We start from the raw sequence: 27,627 nt of genomic DNA on the forward strand, positions 1-27,627 counted from the left end.
GCACCTATTGTCAAGTGCCAATCTCTTGTTTTCTACTGTATCCTCAACATTACTACTAATACATGCCACAGTATCTAATTATAGTGCTAACTCCTGTATATTTAAATAAAAGTTATATAGCTGTAGATTATATGAAATAAAATGCGTCGGGATTATACTTGCTCTCCATTTTTTTTTTTATTTATTTGCTGTCTAGGTTTCATTGTACAAAACGAATGAAAACCTCCTCTCGCTGTGGATATGATTGCTTAACAGTGCCATCGATATTATAAACCTGATTCGGATTCAAGTGTTCGTAAATAAGAACAGAATATGATTCGTATGCCTTATGCAGGAAAAGTATCCAATATGGAATCGGGTATCTAGGAGGGATCCTCTTAACCCATTTCAATCCAATGTCACTCAGCATGTTACAAGCTATTTTGAGATAGGAGATGTAAATACGTAAAGAGGAAGAATGATGGCCCAATTGATAGGCTTTAAAATGACAGCATGTTAGAAGAAGACGGTTGAGTACAAATCATCTATTAAAAAAAAAAAGAGATGGATGGCAAAGATTTCACTCATCTTATTGGCCTACAAAAATGCATTTTTTAGAACTCGTCTCTTGTTTTGGGGGTTAAAAAAAGTCAAAAGAAAAATGCTAATAAATTAGATATGAATATAAAATACAATTTCTTTTTTTTTTTATATATATATAAAAATACTTCCTTCTTTACAATCTAGCAAAACGTTCTTAATTTTTATGATCAATTTTTAACAGAAGAGTCGCACCATCTTTTTTTTTTTTTTGTACACACACGAAGAATAGTCAGTTTTGAAACAAATATTCAAAAGTAGAAATGTAGATTGTACCTGTTCTTTTTTTATGATTTGTTTCATATCATAAGGTACTGCATAATTGTAAAATAGGGGTGCAATCTACTTTTCTACTTTTTTTTTTTATTTCTACCACTGAGGCTCAAAACAAGATCAACAAACAGCGGCGATGTAAATTAAAAAAAAAAAAAAAAAAAAAAAAAAGAAAAGCAAAAACAGCACTAAAAACGACCACGATTATTTTGCAACGATGTATAACACTCTGTTTAAAACACAGCAGGATAAATGTAAACAAAACACACACTTGCAGCTTTTTATTCAAAAAGAAAAAAATATACTATAAAAAAAAAAGAGAGAGTGGCGTCTGGTGTTGAAAGCGGGCATCATCAAAATAAAAGATGGGGGAGATCACACAATACTACACCAATAATCAAGTGTTGAGGGGAGGGTACAGATGATCTCCCTTGAAAGGTAAAGGGACTGTTATTTCCAATTTGAACATCTCGCATCTTTTTTTTTTTTTTTTTTCTTTCTAAATAGTGGCCCAAACACAACACAAAAAACTTTTTTTTTTTTTTTTGAAAAACTTCCCTTTCAACCATATACAATGTCAGAAGATTCCTCATGGCATGAAGCCCCTACACAAGGACAACCTGTTCAACCTCAAAGTCGTAAAGTAGTTGTTGTGCTTGAAAACGCCTCTTTGGAAGCCGCCCGCTTACACCAATACCGTCCAGAAAGTAAAATGCAGTTATTAAATTGTGATGAACATCAATCTATTTTAAAAAGACTGGGTAGAGATATTGCCGATGCCAGACCAGATATTGTTCACCAGGTAGGATAGAGACACGCAAAGATGTCATTGTTTTGTTATGACTAAAACCGTTAGTTCACCTCTATAAGTGTCTTTTGACCTTGTTGGATAGTCCCTTGAACAAATCAGGTCATTTAGAAGTAAGTCCATCCTTTTTTTTTTTTTCGATAGAGGGGGGGAAGACGTGATGATTGACCCAAACTATTTAGGTATATATTCACACTGCTAAAGGTGTAGTGATTCGTATCAATCCTGCATGCCGTATACCAAGAACGATCAAGCGTTTTTCAGGATTAATGGGTAAAAAAAGGGATAGACTGTGTCAAGAAACCTTTGTTTATTTAACGTATTCCCCACCTTTATAGTTCAATTATTAGAAAGAGGTAGTATTTCGGGTGATATTGAAGGCAATACAAAGCTTTTAGAAATCGTGCCACCTCCTGTCTCTCAGTATTTACCCAAAGATGCTAAAAAGATTGGTACGTGTGTTTGTCTTGTCAGATTTTTTTTTTTTTTTGTATTGTTTGATTAACACTATCCCTTTTTTTTTTTTGGCAGCTCTTTCGTGGAATGCACCTCAAGTCCGTTTATACAAATATTTCAAGGATGTTCCTGAGGGGAAACCCGTGGTGGTATCTGTTGGTGCTATGGCCAAAGGACCTGATACTTTTGCGGATGAATATGTAGACGAAAAAATAGGTAAATAGAGTGAAAAAGGGGGTGTAAGGGAAGGGGGGGGGGGAGAGGCTATGATCCTGACCAACCAACCAACCAAAAAAAAAAAATCGCAGGTATTTCAAGTTTCGCGTTATCAGCTTCTGTTGCATGTGGTAAAGTATGTTGTGCTTTTGAGGATCTTTGGGACATTATGTAGATTTCAAATCTGGTTTTTTCTTTTGCACTTTTCTCTGTCACACTTATATTGTATATTCCTTCCCTTTTTTTTTTTTTTTTTTTTATTTGCGGTATTAAATTATTGGTGATCTGTCATGAACGAAACATATCCCAAGACTTGGATTACGCAACGCCCTATTTTTTTCTTTGAAAAAAAAACAGTCATTTGCTTTAATTTACAAGTATTTTTATTAACTGGAATCCCAAGAGAGTTCATCTGTTGTAAACAACTGGCCGTTGCTATAGCAGCATGACCAGACATGAAAAAAAAAAAAGAAAAAGGGGATGGAGTTTTTATCATTTCTTATACTCATGATGGACACTTTATTTCTGCTAGGTTCAGCATCATGCTATATGACATTGTTTTGCTCATATATTCTACAGCATAAAATTCTAGAGGCGTTTTTCTATTCCTCTCGATTGGTATGATGTAAAGAAAAACTTTAAATATAAAGGGGCAGTAGCGGATCTAGTAGATAGATTGTTACGGAAATTGAAACAAATGAGATTTTTGGTAACGTGTTGCTATCCTCTAGATATGAATATCTGTAAACATGTTTCCTTATTGAGTTGGTTCATTTGCTCACCAGAAGCACTCTATCTTTGACAAGGCACCATTTACTTGCTTGGCTTGTAAAAAAAAAAAAACGTACTTATTCGTTGTCCGAATCACGTGTAACGAGCAAGTTTTTTTTTTTTTTTTTTTCTGGTGGGTGACGAATAAAAGGGAAAAGCAGAAAAAAAAAAAAAAAAAAAAAAATAAAAAAAAAAAAAAAATTAGAGAGAGAACAAGGGCCTGTTTATTTCTTTTTAAATTTTTTTCTTTTTGTTTTTTAAAAAAAAAAAAAAGAAAAAGAAAGAAAGAAGAAAAGCGCGTTTTTTTTATATTATTTTTTTTTAATGATGACTATACAAGCACCACAGATTGATTTTAATTTCTATGAACAACCCAGCACGATTTCCTATTTTGATGCGATACTACCTGATTTGCGACAAGAGCTAAGTGCAGTGGGAGTGGATGCCACCTTCACCGCACCCGAATTAGCTTATTTTACAGCCAGGTTTCTTCAATTTCAACAGGATGCCTTGACCGCCACGCGCCATGTCCCCACACGTATACCGACTCGTTTCTTTCAAGTCGAACTTCTCGCTAAACCTTCCCCACTCTACACCATCCTCAAAACTGCCTACATCTTTCAATCCGACAAGGACATGAGCGACTGGCAATTCGACGCACCAGAAGAAAAAGACATATACCTTCAACTCGTCAACGTCATTGCACTCCAATTACAACAGGACGGTTATTATCTACCTCCCGTCGTTGCATTTGATGAACATATTCCGACAGTGAAAATGAACTCATGGGCTCACATGGTTCAATCGTTGGGTGGTAACTAAAATAAATAAATAATAAAACGAGTTGAAAAAAAAAAAGGAGGGGTGCGGGACACTGAACATCTTATTCTCTTAGGTCGTGTAGTGGAGGATACGTCGGATGCAACTCATATTGTGTATCATGACGAAGACCCAGTATTTAACACAGAGCACCCTCTCTATTATATCCAAGAACAAAAGAATGGAAGGTCATTGATTCACTATATTGGCTTACCTGAATCTTACAACCGCATGGTAGACGAATTACCCCAAGGCCAACAACAACAACAACAGAAGCCTCATGAGGATGCATTGGGTCCATGGCATGTGAAAGCCACTTGGGTGATCGACAGTTATAAATACAATGAATGGATGTTACCCTCGGATTACCACTACCCACAGGGAGTGCGTATGAAGAAGCGATCTGTTCCTGTGCAAGATATGACTGTGGTGGAGAACATGACCAAGAAGGCCAAACAACATGGAAAAGGGGAGGAAATGACAGAGGAAGCTATCAAAGTGGAACCACCCACAGCAACAACAACAACAACAACAACAACAACAGCGGTGGATCTTGCCGCCAATCTTTTACCGGTAGATCTTGCATCGATTCCTTTACCGGAGGAAGACCCACAACGTTATGTGTCATTACAGACGCATGATATTATCATTCCTTCGTACGCTGCATGGTTTGATATCACGACGGTGAATCGTATTGAGTCAAAAGCGTTACCCGAGTTCTTTAATGATCGCAATAAATCCAAGACACCTACAGTGTACAAGGAATACCGTGATTTCATGATCAATACCTATCGTATGAACCCTATTGAGTATCTCACCATTACAGCTTGTAGACGCAATTTAACGGGTGATGTGTGTGCTATTCTTCGCGTGCATTCGTTTTTGGAACAGTGGGGATTGATTAACTATCAGGTAAATGTTTCTTAACAGACACCCAGGGGGAGGTTGGAATGTTTGCTCATAAGTTTTTATATATATATATATATATCACCTATAGGTTGATCCAGAGGCAAAATTGTCATCGCTAAGCCCACCTTTTGATAGTCAATATAAAGTGGTGATTGATCAACCTTCAGAGGAAGCCGAGTACAAACAAAAGGAAGAGGAGGAGGAAGAAGAGAAGGAGACGCGAGTGGAGATTGATTACGATGACAAGAAAGAGAAGCGAGCACAAACATGTTCTAGTTGTGGCACAAAATGTGAAGGAGAGCAATACTGTAGTACAACGGTACCTGATTTTTACATTTGCAAGCCGTGTTTTATGGCAGGCAAATATCCACGTGAATGCGGGAATGGACGATTCCGTGTGGAACGATTGAATGAGGTCAAAGTGGATGATGTATGGGAAGAGGAAGAGGAGTCATTGTTGAAGGAAGGATTGGGTCTATTTGGTGATGATTGGGAAAAGGTGTCAAATCATGTAGGAACGCGTACACATGATGAATGTATCCTGCATTACCTTCAACTGCCGATGAACGATCCATTTCATGATGTGGAGGTAGAGAAATTGGGTTTGCTTCAGTATGATGCACAGCCGCATCGTGAGAATCCGATTATGGCAGCGGTGGCATTTTTGGCATCCTCGGTGGAGCCACAAGTGGCAGCAGCGGCTGGAGATATCCAGACATTCCAAATTGTGCCTGCTGTGCATGGAACGGGTATCAAAAGGGAGGAAGGATCGGAAGAGTCAAAGGAAGAGATGGAGATGATGAAATCTGTAAAGAGTGAAACAGAAGAATCAGATTTATGTGAATTGACCAATACATTGATCCGACATAAACTGACTCAATATCAACAACAAGCGAGTCATTATGGGGGTTTAGAAAGTATGGTGGAGGAACAAAAGATTCAGTTGGAAAAAGAAAAACGTCAATTGGAACAAGATCAGGGAGCTTTCAAGAGAAAAGTATTATTCATTCGACAAGAGATGGCGAAACGTATCAGTAAAGCAAATGCAATTGCTAGTATTATTACACCAGCTCAACTTCAACAGCAGTTGGCAGGTGGGGGTCATCCTGCCATGTTTTTAAACGGCAATCAACGTCATCAGCATCCACAACAACATCAGCATCAACAACTACAACAACAACAAATGCAACAGCAACATCAATCACCTCAAGCATTACAGCAATTACAATTACAACAACAACAATATCAATTGCAAATGCAAATGCAAATGCAGCAACAAGCGCGTCCAAATGGTCCTAACTACAATAACATGATGTCTTTATAATCATTTTCTTTTTTTTTCGTTATTTTTGATTTTTTTTTTTTTTTTTTTTCATAAAATAACCATTCATTAAGGAAAACATGTTACTACGGGATAAAAGCTGCCAGATTTTTTTTTTTTTTTAACCTGTTGATTTAACAAAAGTGGTCTTTCAGTAACTCCCCTATTCATGTCAAAAATCTATCTCTACATCAATTGGTTTACAAAAAAAAAAACGACGTCCCAGACCGCATGTTCAATGTCCGCCTATGCCCAATTGAGGGGGGTTGCAAACACTCACTTTTTTTCTCTCCCTTTTTTTTGTTTTCTTTTTTAAAAAAATTTGAATACAGCAAAAAAAAAATAACAAAGCCAAAATGACAACCATAGACTCTTCAAAGACGGAAGACAGAAGTCACCTTCTTGTTGAAAAGGACCAGAATAAACAAACGGTGACGTTACCACCCAAGAAAGTTATGGCTAGCAAACTAGCTGCTGCGGCCGCTGCTGCCAAAGCCGCCCAAGCAGCAGCAGCAGCAGCAGCAGCAACAGCAGCGGAAGCGGAAGCAGCACAGGCAGCCCAAGCTCAATCACAGCCAGTGGTGGAGACAGAGAAAAAGAGTGGAGAATCGACGAAAGCCGATGTTAACAGTACAAAAAGAAGACTGTCTAGTTCGGTTGAGAATCCTCGAGATAAGAAAATTAGTAGAGAAAAGGCACCCATAGTGAAACCTGGTAAATCCATTACGCATTCCGATCGCATTGTACAAGCAGAGATAAGTCAATATAGGCCATGTAAGTCCCTCTTGGTAAAAAAAAACAAAAGAAAGACATGTTAAAAAAAGAAAGAAGAAGCGATGGCTAACTTTTTTGTTGTTGTTGTTGTTAGATTTTACAGAAACCGATGCCGATAGTCCTGGTCAAACCGCTCCTACCACCAAAGAAAAGAATTTGCGTGTTGTGTTGGAGTATCCTGGTTCTATTGAGCCTGAAAAGTAGGTATCTTTTTTTTTTTTCTGTTTAAGTACCTTTCATAGACTAATAACCCTCCTTTCCTTTTTTATAAAAAAAAAAAAAAAAGCTTTCTTTTATTAAAGCCAGTATTAAAAAATACCACGGGTAAAAGCAACGAAGAGGAAGAAGAAGACAAGGATGAATACAACCCCATTACGGACCTAATGCGTACCTGTGAATTTATTTACGATTGTTATCTTTTACCGGGTGAACAACAAAAACTGCTTGGCAATCAGTCGCATGGGATTATGCGCAATCTGACCAAATACCGTAATCGACGTAGCAGTGCCGGGTTCTCACAAGCCGTCAAAGATTTCAACAAGGTGATGCGACGTTTGAAAGCGGAAGGGGTCATTAGCAAGAATGCCAAGGCCATGTGTCATCCCAATTATGATTTAGCTTGTCATATTCTTTTTCAGGTCTATAGTCGTACGGTGGCTCGTCAATCGGATGCCCTGAACAATTACCAAGGTAAAGAAAGAGAGAGAGAGGAAAAAGGATGATAGAAAGAGGAAGGTAAACTAACAAATGGAATTTTTTTTTTTTTTTCAATAGCCTTTTCGAATAACGTGTATGGAGAGATCAACCCTATTTTAGTAAAAGACTTTATTTCGAAAACTGGTGTGAATTCAAAAAGTGTGTTTATGGATTTGGGGTGTGGTATAGGCAACGTGGTACTTCAAGTAGCAGCACAGACAGGATGTGAGGCGTATGGTATTGAAATTATGGAGACACCGTGTAAATTTGCCAAGCGACAGTTGAAGGAATATGCGGCGCGCATGAAGTGAGTTTTTATATATATATGAAAAAAAAATGTGTCAGAGGTAAACTAATCACACATACACTAAATATGATTAGGGCTTGGCGTCTTCCTACGGGTAAAATCCATTTCAGGCACGGAGATTTCTTAGATGTGGCGGCTAACGATTTGTATGCGACACTGAAACGATCGGATGTACTTTTAGTGAACAATTATGCGTTTGATGCGGCTACAAATCAAGCTTTAGCGCAACTGTTTTTGGATTTGAAGGAAGGTACACGGATTATTTCATTAAAGTCATTTGTGCCCAAACACCACAAGATCAACCAGCGTACTCTGAATATGCCCGAATCTATTTTACGAGTGGAAGAGTTTGAATATTACTCAGAGGCTGTGAGTTGGACGAATAATGGAGGTCATTATTATATTGCCACAGTGGATCGAGGTCGTTTAGCACCTTATTTTGAAGAAATGTATGGTCATTAATATATAAGAAAAAACCTCCCTATAAAAAAAAAAGAAACCCTTTTCCTCCCTCATCCCCCTCCCCCCCCCCCCTTTCTTTTTGTTCATACTATTATTATTATTATTATTATTTTCTTTATTTCATATATTCGAATACATTTTTTTTTTCTTCTTTTTTACATATTATAAAGTCTGTTTTTTTTATCCCACTGGAAAAAATTAGCGTCGAAGGCAATCCATGGCTCCAAACAAGTCCCATAATGCATGTACAGTGTATGTCAGGAACAGCGACATAAGAAAAAAGATGCCAGTGTTATAAAAATCACACCTAAAAGTAGAGTGAGTGTCTACTACTACAACAACAACAACAACAAAAAAGGGTTTTTTTTTTTTTTTTTTTTTTTTTTTACCATCCGTTGTGCATGCCTGGTTTACAACGATAGGTTGCGATTTCATAAAAGACACAGACACCAAATAAGGCTGTCAAGGTCAGATCAAACAAGGTGGAAAGAAAGCGTTTGATTTTATGGCCTGTACCGAAACGTCTGGTGAGATAGACAAAGATATTGAATGCGCTCCAGAGGATGGACAGACAACAGATGACGTGACCATAGTATAATAGACCTGCTTTACCAAACGGTATTTCCTCACCAGAGAACTATAATAAGAGAAAAAGTGAATAAAAAAATGATAAGAGCGGGGAAAGTGTGTGTGTGATTGTACCGATGTTGCACCAACTTGAAACCCTAATGCAGCAATGGAAGCCAAACACTGCCAGGATCGAATGAGACATCGAGACAGACTTGGGTTACGATGCTGCTGCTGTTCTTCTTCTACAGTGACTGCTGCTGCTGGTGGTGGTGTTATTGGAGGGATATCGATACTTGCACCGGATGCATGAAGATCATGTGATGGAACCTCTTGTTTGTTACTTTCCCAAGTAGGATCGTTGTCCCAAGCGTTATTCATTTTTTTTTTATAAAGAAAAGAAAAAAAAAAGCAGATAAAAAAAAAGAAGAATTGTAATTTATTTTTTTATTTATTTAAAAAAAACTAATGATGAAAGGGGGTTTGTAGGTGTAAATTGAGTGATTTAAGGAGTTTTCTCATGTATTTTCTTTTAAGGGTATGATTTCATCCTAAATTTGACGTCTTGTGACCCCGTTTAAAAAAAGATTGACAGTTGACTTTTAAAAAAACGGCATAAATAGAGTTTACGTTTTTTTTTTTTTTGTATCTATCTTTTTTTATTCTTCCTAAAAAAAATAAAAAATGAGAAGCAAGTTTTTTGAAAAGAACGAGGATGAAGAGACACTTTTACCCAAGGTAAAAAAAAAAAAAAAGAAAAAAAAGTGAGTGTGTTGTACCTTAATTTTCCATTGCTAGAAACAACGTCAATATGGACGGTTCTTGTTGTATTCGCTTTTTTGCGTTGCGGGAATAATTTTGGTGTCTGTGCAGAGCTTCAAGAAAGGTAAAAAAAGATCCATCTTTTTTAGTATATCAAAAAAAAAAGAGAGACTGATAGAGAAGGTAGAGCCTAGACGGAACGTGATCATGATGGTGAGTGATGGGTTTGGTCCTGCTTCAGAAACATTTGCACGACAGTATTACAGTTGGAAAGAAGATTTACCTGTCAAAGCGGTCTTTCCACTGGACAAGATCATGGTGGGACAAAGTCGTACCCAGAGCAGTTCGAGTTTAATTACCGATAGTGCTGCTGGAGCCACTGCCTTTGCTTGCGCCCTCAAATCCTACAACGGAGCAATTGGAGGTAAAAAAAAAAAAAGGCGATGGGAAACTTATGAATCAGGAAAGAATGACTCATTTTGTTTGTTTATATATATATAAATAGTGGATCCGCAGAAAGTTCCTTGTGGTACCGTTTTAGAATCTGCAAAGCTTCATCGTCATATGAAGACAGGCTTGGTCGTCAAATCTCGTATCACGCATGCTACGCCCGCGTCATTTTCGGCGCATGTGAATTGGCGCGATTGGGAGAACACGATTGCAGAGCAACAGGTGGGTTATACGACACTAGGAAGGACAGTAGATCTGATGTTTGGTGGAGGTCTCTGTCATTTTTTGAGCAACGCGACAGAAGGGAGTTGTCGAACGGATGAACTGGATTTGCTGACAAAGGCTAAGGAGGATTTTGGATGGCAGGTCAAGTCAAGTCGTGAAGCGTTTGATGATTTAGATGAACATGCCAAGTTACCCTTGTTGGGTTTATTTGCCAACGATGTAAGTTTCTTCCCCTCTCTCTCTCTTTCTCTCTCTTTTTCTCACACGTACAATTAAAAGCATATGGATTATGCCATTGATAATGATCCATCGATCCAGCCATCTCTCCCAGAAATGACACAAAAGGCGCTAGCCATTCTCAAGAAATCGAGCAAGAAGCATGGGTTTTTCTTGATGGTGGAAGGAAGTCGAATTGACATGGCTGGTCACAAGTAGGTGACCTCTAACAAAAAAAAATTTTTTTTGAAAAGAGTGTTTTATCTAAAAGACATCTATTTTATCAGTAATGATCCTGCAGCGCATTTTCACGAGATTTGGGAATACCAAGAAACTGTAAAGGCTGTATTAAAGTTTGCAGCGGAGAATCCTGGTACGGTCGTCATCTCAACCAGTGATCATGAAACAGGTGGACTTACGGTGGGAAGACAAACCACTGACACGTATCCTGAATACGAATGGTAACAAAAAAAAAAAAAAAAAAAAAAAAAATTGTGTTTTATTTTTATTTTATTTTTTGAGAAGGGGCTAATGGGGGTTGTCCTCTTCTTCTTCAGGAATCCTCAAGTATTAGACCAGGTTCGTAATTCGTCAGAGGTGTTGGGTTTCATGTGGGCGAAAGCGGTACGAGAAAAGACCGATACAAAAGAATACCTGCTGTATACGATTATTGAACAAGGACTGGGAATTAAGGATACCACAGAGGAAGAATTAGCTCATTTATGGGCATGGAAAAGTAGTGGTACAGGTGTAGAGTTTTTCATTGTGATTCTTTCCGATTTGGTCAGCAAACGCGCTCAAATTGGGGTAATAATAAATGCTATTACACTGCGGGACAAAAATAGGTTGAAACTAAAAACTTTATTATTATTATTTAGTGGACAACGATGGGTCACACGGCGGTGGATGTCAACTTGTATGCGTATGGTCATCAAACAGAGACCCTAAGAGGAAACCATGAGAATACAGAGATTGGTGATTTCATTGTGGATTACTTGGGTTTAAATTTGGAGGATATTACCAAGCGATTAATCAAGTAAATAATAGAGAACTTGTTTTATAACAGAAAAAGATTTTTAACTGAAACTTTCATGTGTATAATCATTTAGGGGTGAAAGAGGCAAGTCGATGACAACAAAAGTACTTCCCAAATGGTCTAAACATGACCTTCATTCCGATTGATTGAAACAATAAAAAATCATTTTTTTTTTTTTTTATTATTATTATTATTATTATGATTATTAAATTACAAGGTGGCAAAGGCTGGAGAGACCATACAAATATCGGCCAACATACCCTCAAGTTGTAATAAAGAAATATACCCCTTATTCACCTTCAAGTTTGTTTCACCAATGGGTTTCATACAATCCAAACGAAACTGTTCGTCCATATCAACATAGGATTTAGCAACCCGGAAAAAGGTAGTGACGATATCCACGGCTGCATAACCCGAATAAAACAGCTTCTTCATCAGACCAACGGCTTTATCAATCTCACAACGAGAGCAACTATCGAGAATTTCCTTGACAATGGCAGGATGAGGTTGGTCACAGATCTTGAAGACGTTTTCTTCATTGACAAAATCAGAGCCAAAATGGGTGGCCTGTAAATTGTTGATGGCTTGTCGCATATCGCCATCCGCTGTAAAGATAATAGCCTCTAAGCCTTCATCGTTATATTGGACCTAAAAATAATAATAATTGAAATGTTTTTAAGTCTTTTCAGCTGTCATAAAAGAAAAAAGTACGGGAACACTCACGTTCTCTTTCTCACAGATTTGTAATAAACGATGCAAGACCTGCTCATCTGTCAACTTTTCATATCGTAAGACGGCACAACGCGATTGAAGTGGTTCAATGATTTTACTGGATTCGTTACAGGCTAAAGCAAATCGTGTGGTATTTGTGTAAAGTTCCATGGTTCGACGGAGAGCTTGTTGTGCACCTCCCGTCATACTATCGGCTTCATCTAAAATAATGATCTTGTGCTTTCCAGGTGGTAACGTCACTTTCTTTTGTGCGAATTTCTTAATATTGTCTCTGACTGTGTCGATCGATCTTTATAAGACGTTATTTATCTGCCGTATTTAGTACATAAAAAAAAAGGGGGGGCCACTTTGAGTTGTTTACCTGTCGTCGGATGCATTTAATTCAAGTACGGCGTCTTTATAGGAAGGACCGAGTAATTCAGCAGCTAAACACAGAATACTGGTGGTTTTACCGATACCAGACATACCCTTTCATATGAGAAGAAATAAGATGTCAGGTTTATATATATATATAGAGTGACATGAGACTTACAACGAGGAGAATGTTTGGCACATTACCGTCTCTTGAAATAACTTTTAAGCGAGAAACGATATCTTCGTTACCAACAATATCGTCCAATACTCTTGGTCTGTACTTTTCGAGCCTGTTTCAATGAAAAAAAAGGGGGGGAGGTTAATGTCTTGTGTGTTAAATAGTGAAGCGTAGGTTATTTACCAAGGGGCGTAAAAGTCCGAGGTTTCTGAATTGGATTCACTCACATTGGGTGCATCGATATCCATGGCAGTACTCATGTTGGGTAATCAATATATAAAAGGTGTGAAAGAGAGCTTTTTTTTTTTTTCTAGAAAAGAGGGGAGAGAAAGAGCGCGTGAAAACCGCGTTTGTCCCAGAAAAAAAAACGTCAAGACTGCTTTTTTTTATGAGAACACAGTTTTATATATACATTGACTAAACAAGACATGAACGATAAGGAACTGTCCATCCAAATACTTTTTTTCCGGATTCACTCATGGTGTTGAAATGAAGGATAACTTCAAAATGTCACAGTATAACCAGAGGAAAAATCCTGGGGAAAAAAAAGACGTTGTCATGGACGATTTTTGACTGAGACTCCATCAGTGTTGCAAAAGAATACAGTAGAGACTGACTTTCTATCCCTTTTGAGTATACTGTTTGTCAATAGTGTCAATTATGAGAGAGTCCTTTAAAAAGGAGTCTGATATAATCACAAGCCTCAAAACAAACAAACAAAAAATCTTTTTGAGAGACGCTTTAGAAGTGATAAAGTGTACTTGCAATTATTATGCAAGCATTTTTAAAGAATACTCCCCCCTAACACCAGAGGCTGTCCAAAAGGATGCCCATACTTTTTGGCTGCCTATCGAATTGCAATAATTCTAGCGCGGAAGTAAAACAAGGCCCAAAAAAAAAGCAACGTACAAGATGCCATTCGGGTAACTAAAACTGTCATTTAGAATGACCAAAGTGCGTGTAGACTGTGGTTTTCAAACGTATACGACCATCCACCGTCTTTTAACTCGCTCCTGAATCCACCCGCCGTCCGGTGGAAGGCTATCAAAAGGGAGTAGTGTGATACTAGTTTAGTAAAAAGTAACTGGAACAAAGGATTAGAAAACCCCAAGTCAGATGGCAAATCCGAATGAACCGATTCAAGCAAAAAGTAATGATCCCACTCACGCGATGCACAGCAAAACCCTTGACTGCCTAGCGATTTTTAACAACCAGCAGACTCCACTCACGTTACCGATTAAAGCATACTACGGTTTTTGAAACACTGTCCCGATGTATTCAAGTAACGAAGACTTACCGAAAAAAAAAAATGTGGCCACGAAGGCCAAAGAGATAAAAGAGAGAAAAAAAAAAAGGGCGGGGAAAGTACCCTCCTTTTATACAAAAAAAAAAAAAAAAGTGACTTTCTTTTTTCCGCAACAAACGCTTGAACGTCAGGTAAAAGAGTGCCTTCTGGTTATTTCTTTTCCATGATGAGAGTTTTTTGAATGTTCCCCTTCTAAACCATATTTAAAAGTCAACATCCCTTTAAAAAAAAAAGGCGCTGCATAAATACTCAAGTATTTAATAAGTAGCAAGTTATCATCTTGTATGCCTCCTTATTGTTAGTGAGAAATAAATACAAACTGAATTGTCTGCAATGGCGCTTCTCTCGACCAGTGAAGACAATCTCCTCATCAATCAGTGATAAATTCGCATTTTTCAGATGACATGAAGTCCTTTGATTGTCATTGTTACCTGTGGAGGATCTGTCCTGTACAAAAAGAAAGAAAAAAATTAATATAAATGCAGATAATGGACCCAAAGAAAGGGGGCAATGAATTAACTGATTGAAGATATCAGTCACTCATTGTTTAAACGTGACTAATAGATAATAATAAGTAGAGAATAGACTGATCCCATAAGAGCATTCCCAACCGTGGATTATTTTTTTAATTAAATCTGGCTCAATTTTTAAGGTTTAGATGTGCGTAATTTTTTTACACCCAACCGTGGATTAAAAAAAAGGATTATTTTTAATAAATCCCACATAAACGTTTAATTAACCAAAAAAATGATTATATTTTATTATTTTCTGTAACTTGTCTGAATTTTTTTTACATTTATCTTATTTACTACAAACTTATTATTTAAAATGTACAACTGCTCAGAATATTTAGAAGATGAATTATTGGATGCTATGATGGAAGACGTTTTGTTCGAAGAGTTGAATACTGTCGAAGTAGAAGAGGAAGTACAACCCCAAAAAGGTTCCGTTATGGGACGCACTTATATCGATCGTGGACACATTGAAGGCCACGATACTCTTATGAGAGATTACTTTTCCGAGACTCCGGTCTATTCCGATGAAATGTTCCGTAGAAGATTTCGAATGAAGCGCGACCTCTTCTTGGAAATTGCTGAAGCTATAAAAAACCATGATAGCTATTTTGAACAAAAGGTGGATGCAGCGAACCATTTGGGGTTGTCCACTTTGCAGAAAGTAACAGCTGCGATAAGACAGTTGGCGTATGGATCAGCAGCAGATACAGTTGATGAATACCTTCGTATGGCCGACTCTACAGCCATGGTATGTCTGAAGCGGTTCTGCAAGGCGACTGTCGAGGTATTCGGTGAGGAATACCTCCGTTCACCCAACCAGGAAGATGTTGACCGTTTGTTGCGTGTTGGAGAAGAGAGAGGATTCCCCGGCATGCTTGGATCAATTGACTGTATGCACTGGGAGTGGAAGAATTGCCCGACAGCTTTACATGGCCAGTATACCGGCAAGAGCAAGAGGCCCTCTGTAATTCTGGAGGCCGTAGCCTCACATGACCTCTGGATCTGGCATGCGTTCTTCGGACTCCCTGGGTCACTTAATGACATTAATGTCATCAATCGGTCTCCTGTGTTTGCAGACCTGGCAAAAGGTGTAACCCCCGATGTCAGGTTTGAGGTGAATGGCAATACCTACACGAAGGGGTATTACCTGGCGGATGGTATTTACCCAAAGTACGCAACTTTGGTAAAAACCATCCCTAACCCGCAAACAGCCAAATCGAAGGTACACATATATTATCTGAAGCTAAACTTGGTTATTTTGATATTAACACAAGACTTTAACGTAGTATTTTGCAACAGGGCAAGAGGCAACACGAAAAGATGTAGAGCGTGCGTTTGGTGTTCTCCAAGCAAGATTCGCCATGGTTCAAAGACCAGCTCGGATGTTTAAAAAGAGGGATATAGAAACTGTGATGAACTCTTGCATCATTCTGCACAACAAAATAGTGGAAAATGAACGCGGGCAAGGTCTTGAATTGATTTATACTCCTCATTCTGCCACACCTTCATCATCTCGGGAGGAGTTAACATTTGATGAATTCGTTGAACAGTACTTCTCGATTAGAGATCCCCATACCCACAGCCAATTACAAAAAGATTTAATTGAACATTTATGGCAAAGGAAAGGTAACATGTAGTTACATATGCCGTAAATTAATAAAAACTTAATACATACATACAAACATATATGAAAGAAAATAAACAAAGAACAAAGTTGAAACTTTTATCTAATTTTGAAAACACTGGTAAAAGTATTAAGTATTTATACCAATCAATAATCAGCGAAGCGATGGATGAACAATCATTCCTTCGATCTTGGACAATAGTTGTAGCTATTTCCAAAGTTCAATCGATTTTTTAATCCACTTCAAAATGTATTTTCTTTCTTTAAATATAAACTAATTTTTATTTTATAGATCTTATACCGAATTTTGTAACTCTTAATCTACCTCTTCGTCTACCTCTTCTTCTTCCCCAACTTCTTCTCCCCCTACTTCTACTTCTTCTCTTACTTCTTCGCTTACTTCTTCTGGTACCTCCACGTTACTCCCATCTTCGTCTTTTTCGGCTTCTCTCAGCAAAGATGATTCACTTTCCTTTTGAAGACGACGTTCTTCTTCCCACATCCGAGCCAAAATTCTCTTCTTCTGTACGATCAGTAATTCACGATAGTCAAGATCATCTACGCTGTATATGTCCTTTTTCATAATTTCGTCTTCTCTTGTCATCTGTAACAATCTTATCCTTTCCCTGTTGCATTCAAGCAAAAGCTCGATGTTCTTGGCACTTCTACTTTCACTTGCGGCTTTTGAGCCTTCGCCGCTTGCCAAACGTTTCTCTTTCTTGCGACCAATAGGTCGGACCTCGTCAACGTCATCTTCCACAGCTGAAGAATTTGTTGCCTTTCGCTTTCCTTTGGCTTTGATGGCAGAAACCTCAAGCATCGACTTGAACTTTGGTTCTGCCCGAAGAATTTTCCAGCAGTGCCGCAAATTAAATCGCTTACCAACGTCTTTTTCGAAGAGCACGTCTGCTCTGTCAATCTATTTTGATTGATTGGTTGGTAAGTAATCGATAAATTTACATTATAAACAATCATAATAAATATTACTTACCATTTCGTTGGGCCCAGAGCCACTGGGAGAAGGACCGTTTTGAACCTGGTCAAAGAAAGAAGTGTACTTTAAAACCAGTTTTTGGATGGTTTTCCATCTGGTATAAAAGCTATCGTCGTCACGATCTACCAATACAGCGGCTTGATTCGTTGCAAAGTTCTCACGAAAGTTGTTCCTGATACCAGCCCAAAGGGTGGCCATTTTTTGTCCATTTCCAACGATTCCATCTTTAGATATGGCAATCCATGATAGACACAGCTGCATATCTTCTTTGGTAGTCCAGTTTGGTGATGACTTGCGCTTGAGAGGATCAGTTGGCATTTTTACTTGTAAAATTTGAAAAATTTATGTGTGGAAAGAAAAATAATGATTTTTTTTTTTTGGATTATTTATTGTTCAGATTTAAGCAATATGTAATGAAAAGTAGAAAAATAATTAAATCTAATAAAAAATTAATGCACGGTTGGGAATGCTTTTAATTAAAAATTGTATTAGATCTGATATAATCCATTAATCTAATCCACGGTTGGGAATGCTCTAACATGACCATTTCAATGCATTGTCTAAATTCTACTAGATAACTTTTTTTTTCTCCTTTTTATATACACAGTCTGCAAAAACTGAAAGAAAGAATTATCTGGTAATAAGACCTCCCTACAAAAAGAAAAGAAAGTGTTCACTGTCATACATTATTTGACAGGCGATTGAAGCCTAATTACTGGAACAAGTGTAAAAAATGACAGGGTGTAAATCATGGAGGAGCACCTAAATGAATAAGTCTGCATAATTTTTTTTTTCTGTCAATAATTTTTTTTTTCTCTTTTAATCAAGTATATAGAAATGAAACTTTAACAAGTACAATTACTCTTGTTTTTTCCCTTTTGGCTAAATAGTTTTTCATCTGTTTCCATAATTTTTATGAGGTTATCTATTGTACTGAAACAAAAAAATTAAAAGGTTATTAGGATAAGAAGTGAGGCAAATCATGTCACATTCATTGATTTTTACCTTGATGAAAAGGCTTCATCATTTCTGTGTTGCTCTAATGCTTTCTTTGCGACAGTAAAGAATAATTCGTCCACATTAATTGAATCTTTTGCAGATGTTTCATAGCATCTAAAAAAAATGAGAAGGACGGGTGTTAATTTATCTTTTTTTTTTTTTTCCTACAAAAAAAAAAAAAAACGTTTACGGTGTATTGTCATCAAAGGATTTCATTATATGATCCATGGTGACCTAAGTTTTAGTTTTAGTTTTTTTAGAAAGTCTTTTTTTTTTTTCAGTCAGTATGAGGGTACCCTTCTCTTTTTTAGATCAACATCGATCTTGTTACCGACAACAACAATAGGGATGGGACCTGCACTCTTCTCACACGTGCTTCCGATCAACGTAGCGTACCATTGATCCAACATATCACTGCTTGATTTATCATTTAAATCACACACGAGGATACAACAATCTGCATTACGATAATAGGCACCCGAGAGGGCATTGTGTTTTTCCTGTCCAAATGTGTCCCAGATCTAAAAGAGAATAAAAGTCAATGGGGGGAAAGAAAGGAAATTTTTAAGGGAAAGCAGCTACCTGAAGATTGAGTAGTTGATCATTGACTGTTAGAAGTTTACAGAGAAAGTCGGATCCGATAGTGACATTGGCTTGAGGTACAAACTTGTTCTTTGTGTATCTGTTGATCAAGGCAGTTTTTCCTACACTATAGATATTTTTTAAAAAAAAATGAGTGTTCTTGTAAAAAAAAAAAAAAAAAAAAAAAAAAAAAAAGGGTTACCCACTGTTACCGAGAATAATAATCTAAATAAGAAAAAGGTCAATAGAAATTCTATGTTTGTAAGTCTATGGTTACCTTTAAATTTAGTACTTCTTTATTCATGCTCACTAATTTATAATTTTTTGTATATATATATAAAAAAAAAACATTTAATTTATACTTTCTATGTTTCTTTTGACTCATTATATAAAAAAGAGGTATCATTATCTTGTTCAATCCCATAACTTACATAATAGCCCCCCTTGTCCCCGCCCCCTCTTTTTTTTTTTCAGGGAAATTCCAATGAAAAGCTTTTACAAGTATTTCCTAATCGGGTATTTTTTATATTTTTTAAAAAATAAATAAACAATAGAAGGGGTGTGTCATTGGACTGGAAAGAAGCGGGATAGAAATAGGTTTCTATTAGATAACACATTTGTCATGTATGACATGGGCAATTGAGGAGGGGAGAAAAACTTTTTTAGACGCACACAGTAGTTTGGGACCCTAAAATACTTTAAAAAGGGGGGGGGGGAGAGAGACGGAATAAAAACCCTTTCCCCGCTTTTTTCCATTTCCAGTTTTTTTTTTTTTTTTTCTCAGGGTTAAATGGCCGCGCGCAAAGCAAAAAAAGAAGGATGAGTATAAAGAAAGGGCAAACAAAAAAGAACTGCTCTTATAATTTATTTTTTTTGCATGATAAGGATTAAAAAAAAATTGACTTTTTTTTGTTTACTGTCAAGATGAAAAAAAGGGATTATGAAACAATTTGTTTATTAGATGATTGTAAATTTATAAGGCATCCCGGATTATATATTATATATAAAAAAAAAAATATTTCCCGCCTTGGATTCGTCCCGGTTTTAATTGCTGAAATAAATATAAATAGTAGGGGTGGGGGGAGACAAAAAAAAAAAGGTACGATTTTTTCTCTCTCTCTCTCTCTCTCTCACACACACACACACACACTTTTTTAAAGGAAGAAATATGAATGACTATATCAATACACTAAATGAAATTCGACATTACAAGTGCGATTTTTGCGATAAATCTTTTTATCGGTTAGAGCACAAGGTTCGACACGTAAGAACGCACACGGGAGAGAAACCTCATGGATGCATATTCGAGCACTGCGATAAACGATTTGCTCGATCGGATGAACTACAACGGCATATCCGTGTGCATAATTCATCATGTGCAGTGACAGTACGTCGTAAACGAAAGTCAAGCAAACAATACGTTCCATCGGAAGAAGAAGATTATATGCGTCAACAACAACATTGTTCCGTTTTGCGTCTTTCCTGTACCTCCAATACCGATATAGAGCTCATGAAAAAGATGCAGGCACAGCAACGTCGCGTACGAGAGAACAGAGCTTCCTCGTTAAATTCATCTGAATTACACCATTGTCTTGCAGCAGGATGTTTCAAGAGCTTTTGGAGAAAGGGGCAGCTTGTGCGTCATATTGATACACATCATGGGATTCGAGTGACGAGAGAAGAAGTGACAGACAAGGAGAGAATGCTACAGCTCCTTGATTCCAATGCATCCAGTGTTATTACTGTAGGTGAAGTGCCCCATTTGACACGACGCGTATCCGATGCATCCTCTCATTCTTCGCCTGAATGTCTATCCCCCACACCTCAGTATACCGTCGCTCATCATTTACCAGAAAAATCTATTTCTTTACCTTCTTTTAAAGATGCATTCATGCCTTCTTTATTTGAATCCCATTATTATTCAAATCAAAATAATTTCACACTTCCTTCTTTTAAAACATTATTCACTAATTAATTAGCATTTCCCCTCACAAACAAACATTTGCACGTAAATATTTTTCCCCCTCTTTCACTATGTAAATAACTCACGATTCCAAAAAAAAAAAAAAAAAATTAAAATAAAAACAAAGCTCATTTTGTTATTTGTATTCATCGAATGATTTTTTTATTTTACACAGTTTAGAACATATCCCATTCTTTTTTAACTAAAATTGGGAGTTGAATAAATTCTTACCCCACAGTTCAGGGACCATTTTTTTTTTTTTTTTTTTTTTTTTTGCAGCACAGACCCGTGTAGAGGGAAAATAAACCAATGGGGGGGCATATTATTTTAGACAGCCCGCCCTATAAAATTACCGTGTTACACTATAGCTACTCCACTGGGACCCAGCGAAGCTGAAAATGGGTTCTGCGGGGAAGGAGGGGGGGGGGGGATCTTCGTGTAGCCCCCCCTTTTCTTTTTTTCCGGTATAAAAAAAAAATACAATAAAGAAAATATATTATATAACTGGATTATATAATGATCTAGTGTTACATTTCTAGTAAAGTAATTTACACACATGGGAATTATACTGCTTATGTACTCTTCTCTCACACATGTCTGTGTGTCTGTAGAATGAGAGGGGGATAGACGGGAAAAAAATATATATATATTTTTTAAACTATATTTTAACTTTCTAGTGGTCTAGTAAACTTGGTAAAAATTGCTCTCCCTATACGCCCAATCGGAAAAATTCATTGTCTGAGTTTTCAATTTCCCTGCGATTTGCTGGAGAGAGCTACAATGACAAAACAAAAGGATGTAAACAGGGTGTGTGTGTCTTGTAAAGCGGTAAGAGTCGGTAAAAAAAAAAAAAAAAAAAAAAAAAAAAAATTGAAGTGGGGGACAATAAGATGCTATCATCTGACTCACTCTTTTTCCGTTAGTCGTTATCTATTGAAAGAATTGGATCTTTAAAACCTCTTTATTGTATATTTCTTAATAGCTTCCCTTTGTATATAGATAGCACTGCTTATAAAGGTGATTAAAACTAGCCTTTTTTTTTTTCACTTATGTGACATGCTAAAACATTATTTTTTATAGTGTACTTTGATAGAGTACAACATGAATCAGCGCTTATGTTTAACTGTCCCTCCCTTCAAGTGCTACTTGACACACAAGTTTAGTAAGCTTATACAAGCTATCATTTCCCCATTTGGGGTATAAGGGGTTATTACTGTTTTGCAGTTTACGTCCAAAAAAGAAAAAAAAAAAGTGACATTGATAAGAGAATCTTTGACTCCTAGTGCAATGCATTTTTTTTTTTGACAGGGTACAAAGTACAAATAAATATAGGAAGGTGTAGGAATTTCTTTCTTATATAGTGAGTGTGTATAGATATATATATATATATAGATGATGCTTCACATTTCTAAAGTATTTTATTTACATGATAATTTTTAATGGCTGGCGGGGGGATGATGATTTATTTCTGCTTATGCTCAGCTTCCATTCTTGCTTGAATTTGATCATTGACGTTCTTCAACTTGGATCTTTCCTCCTCGGTACCTCTGAAACGCCATCCCTTTAATTTACGACCAGCTGCCTTGGAACCAAGTTTACCTTGTTCCTGGTCCAACTTGCACCACTCGGGGTCCTTAGGCCAATGGAATGTCTCGTTCAGGGTCACAATAGCCTTCTTGTAAGAAGCTGATTTCACTTCCATCTTGCCGTTACGTGCCTTTTTATGTTCAGTTGCATAATTCATGGTACGCACTTCTTGGACATCCACACCATAAATGTTGGTCAAGTACGAATGAATGTCAAACTTGTTACAGCTGGGTGGGACACGGAAGGCCACTTGGTTAGGTTGAAGATTGGGTGCTCGTACCATTTTAAAAACAATGTTGGGTAAATACACCTTGTCTTTTTTTTTAAAAATAATAATAATAATGTTAGTTTCTTGTAGGTAGTGTGTCGTTTTTCTCTTGCTTATGAATACGTACTAAGGCCCTGACGGAATGCTGTTGCCATTGTTTAAAGATGCGTGTGAGGGAGAGTGGAAATACACAAAAACAAGGTAGGGGGTAGAAAGTGGAACAAGGCCCTCTCCTCTTTTTTTTTTTGGGTGGAAAATAGAGTCACAGCTTCCCAAGAAAAAAAAAAAAAAAAAAAAAAAAAAAAGCCACTGTATATATTTTTCTACTTTCTAAGCTTGTCAACACAGGTTGCATACATACTAAAGAAGGAGTTGAATGACGCTATTGTGTAGAGACAGTGTCTATGTCATGCAGTTTTTTTGCGTTGTATTAGGAACAGCCCCTGTTTGTAACAGAGAGAATGATTTTTTCTTTAAAATTTCATTTACCGCCCCTCCTTCAACAACCCATTTATATATAGGATATCTGTCATCTGTCACTAGAGTGGGGTTTGTTCCTTTTTTAATTTTGATCATTTGAGATTGTGTCTTATGCATGTTACAAAAATACAATTCCATCGTTGTTATGGGGACGTTTTTTTTTTTTTTTTTAAGCAGAGTAATGCTGATGTTGAGGTTTCCATTGGTTCTTTTTTTCTCTCACAAAAAAAAAAAAAAAAAAGGCGGGGTGAAATTCATATTTTTTTTTTCCCCCCAGTTTCCCTCTCTTTTCTATCTTTTTTTTTTTTTTTTTTTTTTTACATATACATATATACACCATGTCTTCTCATGTCACCTCCTCAAAACTCAACGCCACTGAAACTGCAGTCTGTGGTGGTTTTGCGGGTCTTACAACTAGGTAATAAGAAGAAATCTTTTTTTCAAGTCTTGTATCTGACTCTTTTTTTCTTTGTGAAAAACAGAATGGCCATCTCTCCTTTAGACGTTGTCAAGATTAGACTACAAGTGCAACCCGAATCTAACGTAAAGCGAGTATTTTCAATGAATGGTGGAAACGCTGTGAAAAGTACAGTGAAATATTCTGGCATTGCCCAAGCGTTTAAGACCATTTTAGCCGAAGAGGGTATCAGGGTAAAAAAAAAAATGTGGGAATCCTAGTCTACATCGTGGTTAACCGCAATCTTATTTTGGGGGGGCAGGGATTATTTAAAGGGAATGTGGCAGCGGAATATCTGTACGTGACGTACGGTGCATCTCAATTCTATGCGTATTATTATTTGGATGCATTTCTCAAAACCGTAATATAAAAAAAAAAAAAAAAAAATTATGCTAAAAAATCAACTAAAAAAAAAAAATGTCTTTTGGTGTAAATTTTGTATAGGAAGACAGGATTGTACCTTCGGTGAAGCCGTTTATTTCCGGTATGTTGGCTGGTAGTTTTGCTACGGCTACAACGTACCCGTTTGATTTATTGCGGACTCGGTTTGCAATGCAGGGAGAGACAAAGGTATAAAAGAAAAGAGGGAGGAGAGGGGGATGCCTCTCGTTGCTAGGGGCGGGGACGAACACATCGAACTGATAGGGTAAAGTTAGGTTTACAATAGTATGGCTCATGCTGTATCCGATATATACGAAAAGGAAGGCATCCGTGGTTTTTACCGTGGTTTGGGTCCGTCCATTACACAAATTATGCCGTATATGGGCTTGATGTTTTTCAGTTATGAAGGTCTATGTTCCATGCTCCAAACACTCAAGGTATAAAAAAAAAAAAACTTTAGCTGCTTATATCTGAAAGCTGTAATTTAAAAAAAAAAATGATAGGTAAAAAAAGTGATTTCAGAAAATCACAAGAGGACAGACGATATGATATGTGGATCACTTGCAGGGATTATTAGTAAAACGGGTGTATTTCCGTTAGATGTGGTTCGAAAACGATTGCAAGTGCAGGGACCTCATTTACAAGCGTATGTGGTATCAACAATTCCAAGTTATGCGGATCATGATTCTGTGATGGGGTGTATGAAGAAGATTGTACGTAACGAAGGCGTGTGGGCATTATATAAAGGGATTGTACCTGGTTTACTCAAAGCGGGTCCATCAGGAGCTGTGTATTTCCTCATGTTTGAATTGGCAAAAGATGTCATTACTGCATTAAAAGAATCTGGCTTTCATCTCTTGCCTGCTGAAAAATCGTCACCATTGTACCAGTAGAAACCCCCCCCCTTCCTCCCTTTTTCTTTTTCATTTTAATATATACCCCCACCACCCACCACCCCAATAATAATAGTATGTACATTTGTTTATTTATTTGGTTTTTCTGTTTTTTAAAGATGGGTTACTTGGAAAAGAATGAAATGACCTTTCTATAGACGGCAGCCCAATTCAACATGATGGGAGAACAGAGAAGAAGAGCGGTAGCAAATACAATCATCAATGTCTCAAAACCAGAAGCAGACATGATCAATCCTGCAACAACAGGACCAACAAACATACCAATCGAATACGCCATATTGTATAATGCATACACTACAAAATAAAAAATAAAAATTATTAACCATCCCATGCCTCCCTTTTCAATTTTATCTTACCTTGAGCATAGGCAGCGCCACCCTATTATATTCCCAGAAGAAGAAAAAAAGAGGAGGGGAAGGTGAGTCCGATTTTCATGTTTAACTGAGGCTCTCTTTTTTTTTTTTTTTTTTTTTTTACCATTTCATGCACAGTTTCTCCCATTTCTGGAAGAATAGGTGTCAGTGTGACAGGACTGGAAAGTCCGAATACCATAAGAGGAGGAATAATGTAGTAGATGGATGAATAGTTGAGGGCTACTAAAGGTGAAGCAACAGCCATTAAGACCATACCTGTAGCAATAATTGCTTGTCTACCAATCTAAAGAAAGAGATATGAGTTCATGTGTTCTATTCCTACTGCCGCCGGAAAAAAAAAGGGGGGGGGGGATAACAAATACCTTGTCAGAAATGTGACCGATGACAGGAGCAAGGAAAGCAGGAATGACCATGGCAACAAAAATCACTAATAAAAAAAAAAGTGAGTATGAAGGGAGACGAGTAGACTAAAAGAAAAAAGGGGGGGATGTATCATCGAACTTACGACCAATGGTAGATGCGGATGCATTGAAATTATCTTGTAAATGAATGGGTAAGGCAGGCTCGATACCAGCGAAAACGGAAGCACTGACGGTGACACACAAGACACAGGACAGGATACGCCAATTTTTGAGAAGACTGATCATGGTGAGCTTTACTTTGGGTTTTTTAGAGTTGATTAAAGGGGTACTTTCATCCTCGATGTCTTCTTGAGCGCGCGAGACGTGATCTGAGGTTTCCTCGATATGTTCATGTTTGGGCTCCGCCAACCAAACAATGGCGAAAAAGTTGAGCACGGCAAAGGCAGCACAAAAGAGAAAGGGAGCAGCGAATCCTCCATACTCATAAAGAAATCCTCCTACTGCAGGACCAATAGCGAAACCCACCGTATGCGATGTTAACACAGTTCCCATAACGACGCCTAAACTCTTTGTGGGGAATACATCTGCTAACAATCCTAAACCAATCGTCCTATTATGTAATGTTTTTTTTTTCAAGATCAGCCAAGTATAATCTATGAAAAATTTTCTTTCTTTTCTTTTTTGTTTTTTTCTTACCAAGAGGCACCACCCGCAACACCTTGAGCAACACGAGCTAAAACTAATAAGGGATAGGTATCTGCAACGGCAAAGGCGAGTGTTGAAACAACTAATCCTAACATGCCACCCATCATCGGATATCTTCTATTTTGATAACGGTCTGATAAGATTGCAAACACAGGAGTTGCTAAAAGTAAACCAAACGCTAAAAAAAGAGTCATAAACATATAAATAAACAGTAATTGGTGGAGAAAGAAAAGGAAATCCATACCGTAACATCCAAATAAAAATCCAACCATGGTGGAATCTCCCTTTAATCGATCAATGACAAGAATAGGTAAACAAGGTATAACAACGCCATAGACGAGCATGTCACTACACAGGAAAGGTTAAAATATATATATAAAAGTGAAGGGTTTTTTTTTTTTCATGCTTACGTAAATAATGTAAGGGCAACCACCGAGGCCACGCCAATGTTGGAACGACGTGCTTTTGACCATGCACTGGTATGCTCCTCTAACGCAGCTGAATTTCTCGTCATTTTTTATGTGTATGTATATATATAAAAAAAAAAAAAAAAAAAAAAAAAATGGAGAAAGAAAAGGAAAGGAAATAAAAAAAATCCTTTTTATTTTTCAGGGGAAAAAAGTATTAGAAATGATGTTGAAATAGTCACAATCAATGATAAATCCAAGGAAAAAAAAAAAATTGGTATTTAACCAATTAAAAACATTGAAGGTTGCCAAAATTGGTATATATAATTTTTTCAATGGAATTTTTTTCTGGTTAAGACCCATGATCCTAAACCGCTTTTTTACCCAGTTCATGGTTTTCAAACAAATTACTTTTTTTGCTTCTTGCATTCATTTTATGACAAGTGGAAAGGGAGAAATTGTAGTCAAATACTCAAAAAATTAAAAATAAAATTGAATTGACACGTGTACAAAGGAAAATCTCACATAATGCATGGATATCAGCTGCTTACTTTTTTTTTTTTTTTTTTTTGAATCTAGATAAGTAATGGAGGAAGTCATTTTTTACATATGAATTTTGTAGATTGTAACATTTTGGTGACATTTGCTTATATCAATGACATTACACTTTTATCTATTAAAAAAAAAAGGTTTTATTTTGTTCCGTAAAAGGGGCGCGCGCTTTGTTTGATCGATAATCAGTAGTGTTAAGGTTTTTGAAGGGATGCATATCCGCGGCAATGTGGGGAAAAAAAAAAT

The 27,627-nt window shown here is 37.0% G+C and overlaps 12 protein-coding genes across 12 annotated transcripts; 6 read left to right on the top strand and 6 right to left on the bottom strand.

Moving 5' to 3' along the window:
* Nucleotides 1-1,426: 1,426 nt before the first annotated feature.
* Nucleotides 1,427-2,960, top strand: EV154DRAFT_579224 (Alpha/beta knot methyltransferase; the record flags this gene model as incomplete). Its single annotated transcript, XM_051606580.1, has 5 exons — nucleotides 1,427-1,654; nucleotides 1,843-1,933; nucleotides 1,999-2,112; nucleotides 2,192-2,332; nucleotides 2,425-2,960. 5 exons carry the CDS (start codon nucleotides 1,427-1,429, stop codon nucleotides 2,505-2,507), a joined length of 657 nt encoding a protein of 218 aa, XP_051460680.1. The 3' UTR covers nucleotides 2,508-2,960.
* Nucleotides 2,460-2,960, bottom strand: EV154DRAFT_499052 (uncharacterized protein). Its single transcript, XM_051600433.1, has one exon. It carries the CDS (start codon nucleotides 2,826-2,828, stop codon nucleotides 2,607-2,609), a length of 222 nt encoding a protein of 73 aa, XP_051460681.1. The 5' UTR covers nucleotides 2,829-2,960; the 3' UTR covers nucleotides 2,460-2,606.
* Nucleotides 2,961-4,399: 1,439 nt separating this feature from the next.
* On the top strand, nucleotides 4,400-6,155 carry EV154DRAFT_415461 (uncharacterized protein; the record flags this gene model as incomplete). The annotated part of the gene is made up of 4 exons (XM_051595668.1): nucleotides 4,400-4,834; nucleotides 4,920-5,054; nucleotides 5,247-5,567; nucleotides 5,610-6,155. 4 exons carry the CDS (start codon nucleotides 4,400-4,402, stop codon nucleotides 6,153-6,155), a joined length of 1,437 nt encoding a protein of 478 aa, XP_051460682.1.
* A 251-nt stretch (nucleotides 6,156-6,406) lies between these two features.
* EV154DRAFT_600145 (histone methylation protein DOT1-domain-containing protein) lies at nucleotides 6,407-8,522 on the top strand. The gene is made up of 5 exons (XM_051607151.1): nucleotides 6,407-6,926; nucleotides 7,021-7,126; nucleotides 7,213-7,616; nucleotides 7,701-7,929; nucleotides 8,004-8,522. The coding sequence occupies exons 1-5, from the start codon at nucleotides 6,509-6,511 to the stop codon at nucleotides 8,389-8,391; spliced, it is 1,545 nt and encodes a 514-aa protein (XP_051460683.1). The 5' UTR covers nucleotides 6,407-6,508; the 3' UTR covers nucleotides 8,392-8,522.
* Nucleotides 8,523-8,538: 16 nt separating this feature from the next.
* On the bottom strand, nucleotides 8,539-9,367 carry EV154DRAFT_499055 (uncharacterized protein). Its single transcript, XM_051600434.1, has 3 exons — nucleotides 9,094-9,367; nucleotides 8,781-9,028; nucleotides 8,539-8,698 (listed from the first exon to the last, which is right to left on the bottom strand). Exons 1-3 carry the CDS (start codon nucleotides 9,337-9,339, stop codon nucleotides 8,590-8,592), a joined length of 603 nt encoding a protein of 200 aa, XP_051460684.1. The 5' UTR covers nucleotides 9,340-9,367; the 3' UTR covers nucleotides 8,539-8,589.
* A 255-nt stretch (nucleotides 9,368-9,622) lies between these two features.
* On the top strand, nucleotides 9,623-11,827 carry EV154DRAFT_600147 (alkaline-phosphatase-like protein). The gene is made up of 9 exons (XM_051607152.1): nucleotides 9,623-9,696; nucleotides 9,757-9,844; nucleotides 9,908-10,144; nucleotides 10,226-10,614; nucleotides 10,675-10,826; nucleotides 10,899-11,072; nucleotides 11,169-11,418; nucleotides 11,490-11,647; nucleotides 11,721-11,827. The coding sequence occupies exons 1-9, from the start codon at nucleotides 9,643-9,645 to the stop codon at nucleotides 11,791-11,793; spliced, it is 1,575 nt and encodes a 524-aa protein (XP_051460685.1). The 5' UTR covers nucleotides 9,623-9,642; the 3' UTR covers nucleotides 11,794-11,827.
* On the bottom strand, nucleotides 11,797-13,371 carry EV154DRAFT_97366 (P-loop containing nucleoside triphosphate hydrolase protein). Its single transcript, XM_051607872.1, has 5 exons — nucleotides 13,095-13,371; nucleotides 12,912-13,023; nucleotides 12,741-12,847; nucleotides 12,371-12,668; nucleotides 11,797-12,295 (listed from the first exon to the last, which is right to left on the bottom strand). Exons 1-5 carry the CDS (start codon nucleotides 13,169-13,171, stop codon nucleotides 11,858-11,860), a joined length of 1,032 nt encoding a protein of 343 aa, XP_051460686.1. The 5' UTR covers nucleotides 13,172-13,371; the 3' UTR covers nucleotides 11,797-11,857.
* A 4,824-nt stretch (nucleotides 13,372-18,195) lies between these two features.
* EV154DRAFT_549218 (P-loop containing nucleoside triphosphate hydrolase protein) lies at nucleotides 18,196-19,480 on the bottom strand (the record flags this gene model as incomplete). The annotated part of the gene is made up of 8 exons (XM_051604857.1): nucleotides 19,363-19,480; nucleotides 19,209-19,240; nucleotides 19,134-19,156; nucleotides 18,932-19,058; nucleotides 18,646-18,870; nucleotides 18,540-18,583; nucleotides 18,356-18,463; nucleotides 18,196-18,283 (listed from the first exon to the last, which is right to left on the bottom strand). Exons 2-8 carry the CDS (start codon nucleotides 19,233-19,235, stop codon nucleotides 18,196-18,198), a joined length of 642 nt encoding a protein of 213 aa, XP_051460687.1. The 5' UTR covers nucleotides 19,236-19,240; nucleotides 19,363-19,480.
* A 601-nt stretch (nucleotides 19,481-20,081) lies between these two features.
* On the top strand, nucleotides 20,082-20,986 carry EV154DRAFT_499065 (uncharacterized protein). Its single transcript, XM_051600435.1, has one exon. The coding sequence runs from the start codon at nucleotides 20,100-20,102 to the stop codon at nucleotides 20,904-20,906; it is 807 nt and encodes a 268-aa protein (XP_051460688.1). The 5' UTR covers nucleotides 20,082-20,099; the 3' UTR covers nucleotides 20,907-20,986.
* A 1,274-nt stretch (nucleotides 20,987-22,260) lies between these two features.
* EV154DRAFT_499068 (ribosomal protein L23-domain-containing protein) lies at nucleotides 22,261-23,020 on the bottom strand. The gene has a single exon (XM_051600436.1). It carries the CDS (start codon nucleotides 22,762-22,764, stop codon nucleotides 22,357-22,359), a length of 408 nt encoding a protein of 135 aa, XP_051460689.1. The 5' UTR covers nucleotides 22,765-23,020; the 3' UTR covers nucleotides 22,261-22,356.
* A 505-nt stretch (nucleotides 23,021-23,525) lies between these two features.
* On the top strand, nucleotides 23,526-25,026 carry EV154DRAFT_499071 (mitochondrial carrier domain-containing protein). Its single transcript, XM_051600437.1, has 6 exons — nucleotides 23,526-23,647; nucleotides 23,712-23,880; nucleotides 23,949-24,047; nucleotides 24,131-24,256; nucleotides 24,343-24,504; nucleotides 24,571-25,026. The coding sequence occupies exons 1-6, from the start codon at nucleotides 23,568-23,570 to the stop codon at nucleotides 24,958-24,960; spliced, it is 1,026 nt and encodes a 341-aa protein (XP_051460690.1). The 5' UTR covers nucleotides 23,526-23,567; the 3' UTR covers nucleotides 24,961-25,026.
* Nucleotides 25,027-26,996, bottom strand: EV154DRAFT_459666 (major facilitator superfamily domain-containing protein). Its single transcript, XM_051597492.1, has 8 exons — nucleotides 26,833-26,996; nucleotides 26,667-26,770; nucleotides 26,414-26,600; nucleotides 25,861-26,327; nucleotides 25,718-25,782; nucleotides 25,459-25,638; nucleotides 25,338-25,359; nucleotides 25,027-25,275 (listed from the first exon to the last, which is right to left on the bottom strand). Exons 1-8 carry the CDS (start codon nucleotides 26,934-26,936, stop codon nucleotides 25,085-25,087), a joined length of 1,320 nt encoding a protein of 439 aa, XP_051460691.1. The 5' UTR covers nucleotides 26,937-26,996; the 3' UTR covers nucleotides 25,027-25,084.
* Nucleotides 26,997-27,627: the final 631 nt, after the last annotated feature.

The sequence above is a fragment of the Mucor mucedo genome (genome assembly GCF_025094135.1).
Source record: "Mucor mucedo strain NRRL 3635 chromosome Unknown EV154scaffold_18, whole genome shotgun sequence".
Lineage (NCBI taxonomy): Eukaryota > Fungi > Mucoromycota > Mucoromycetes > Mucorales > Mucoraceae > Mucor > Mucor mucedo.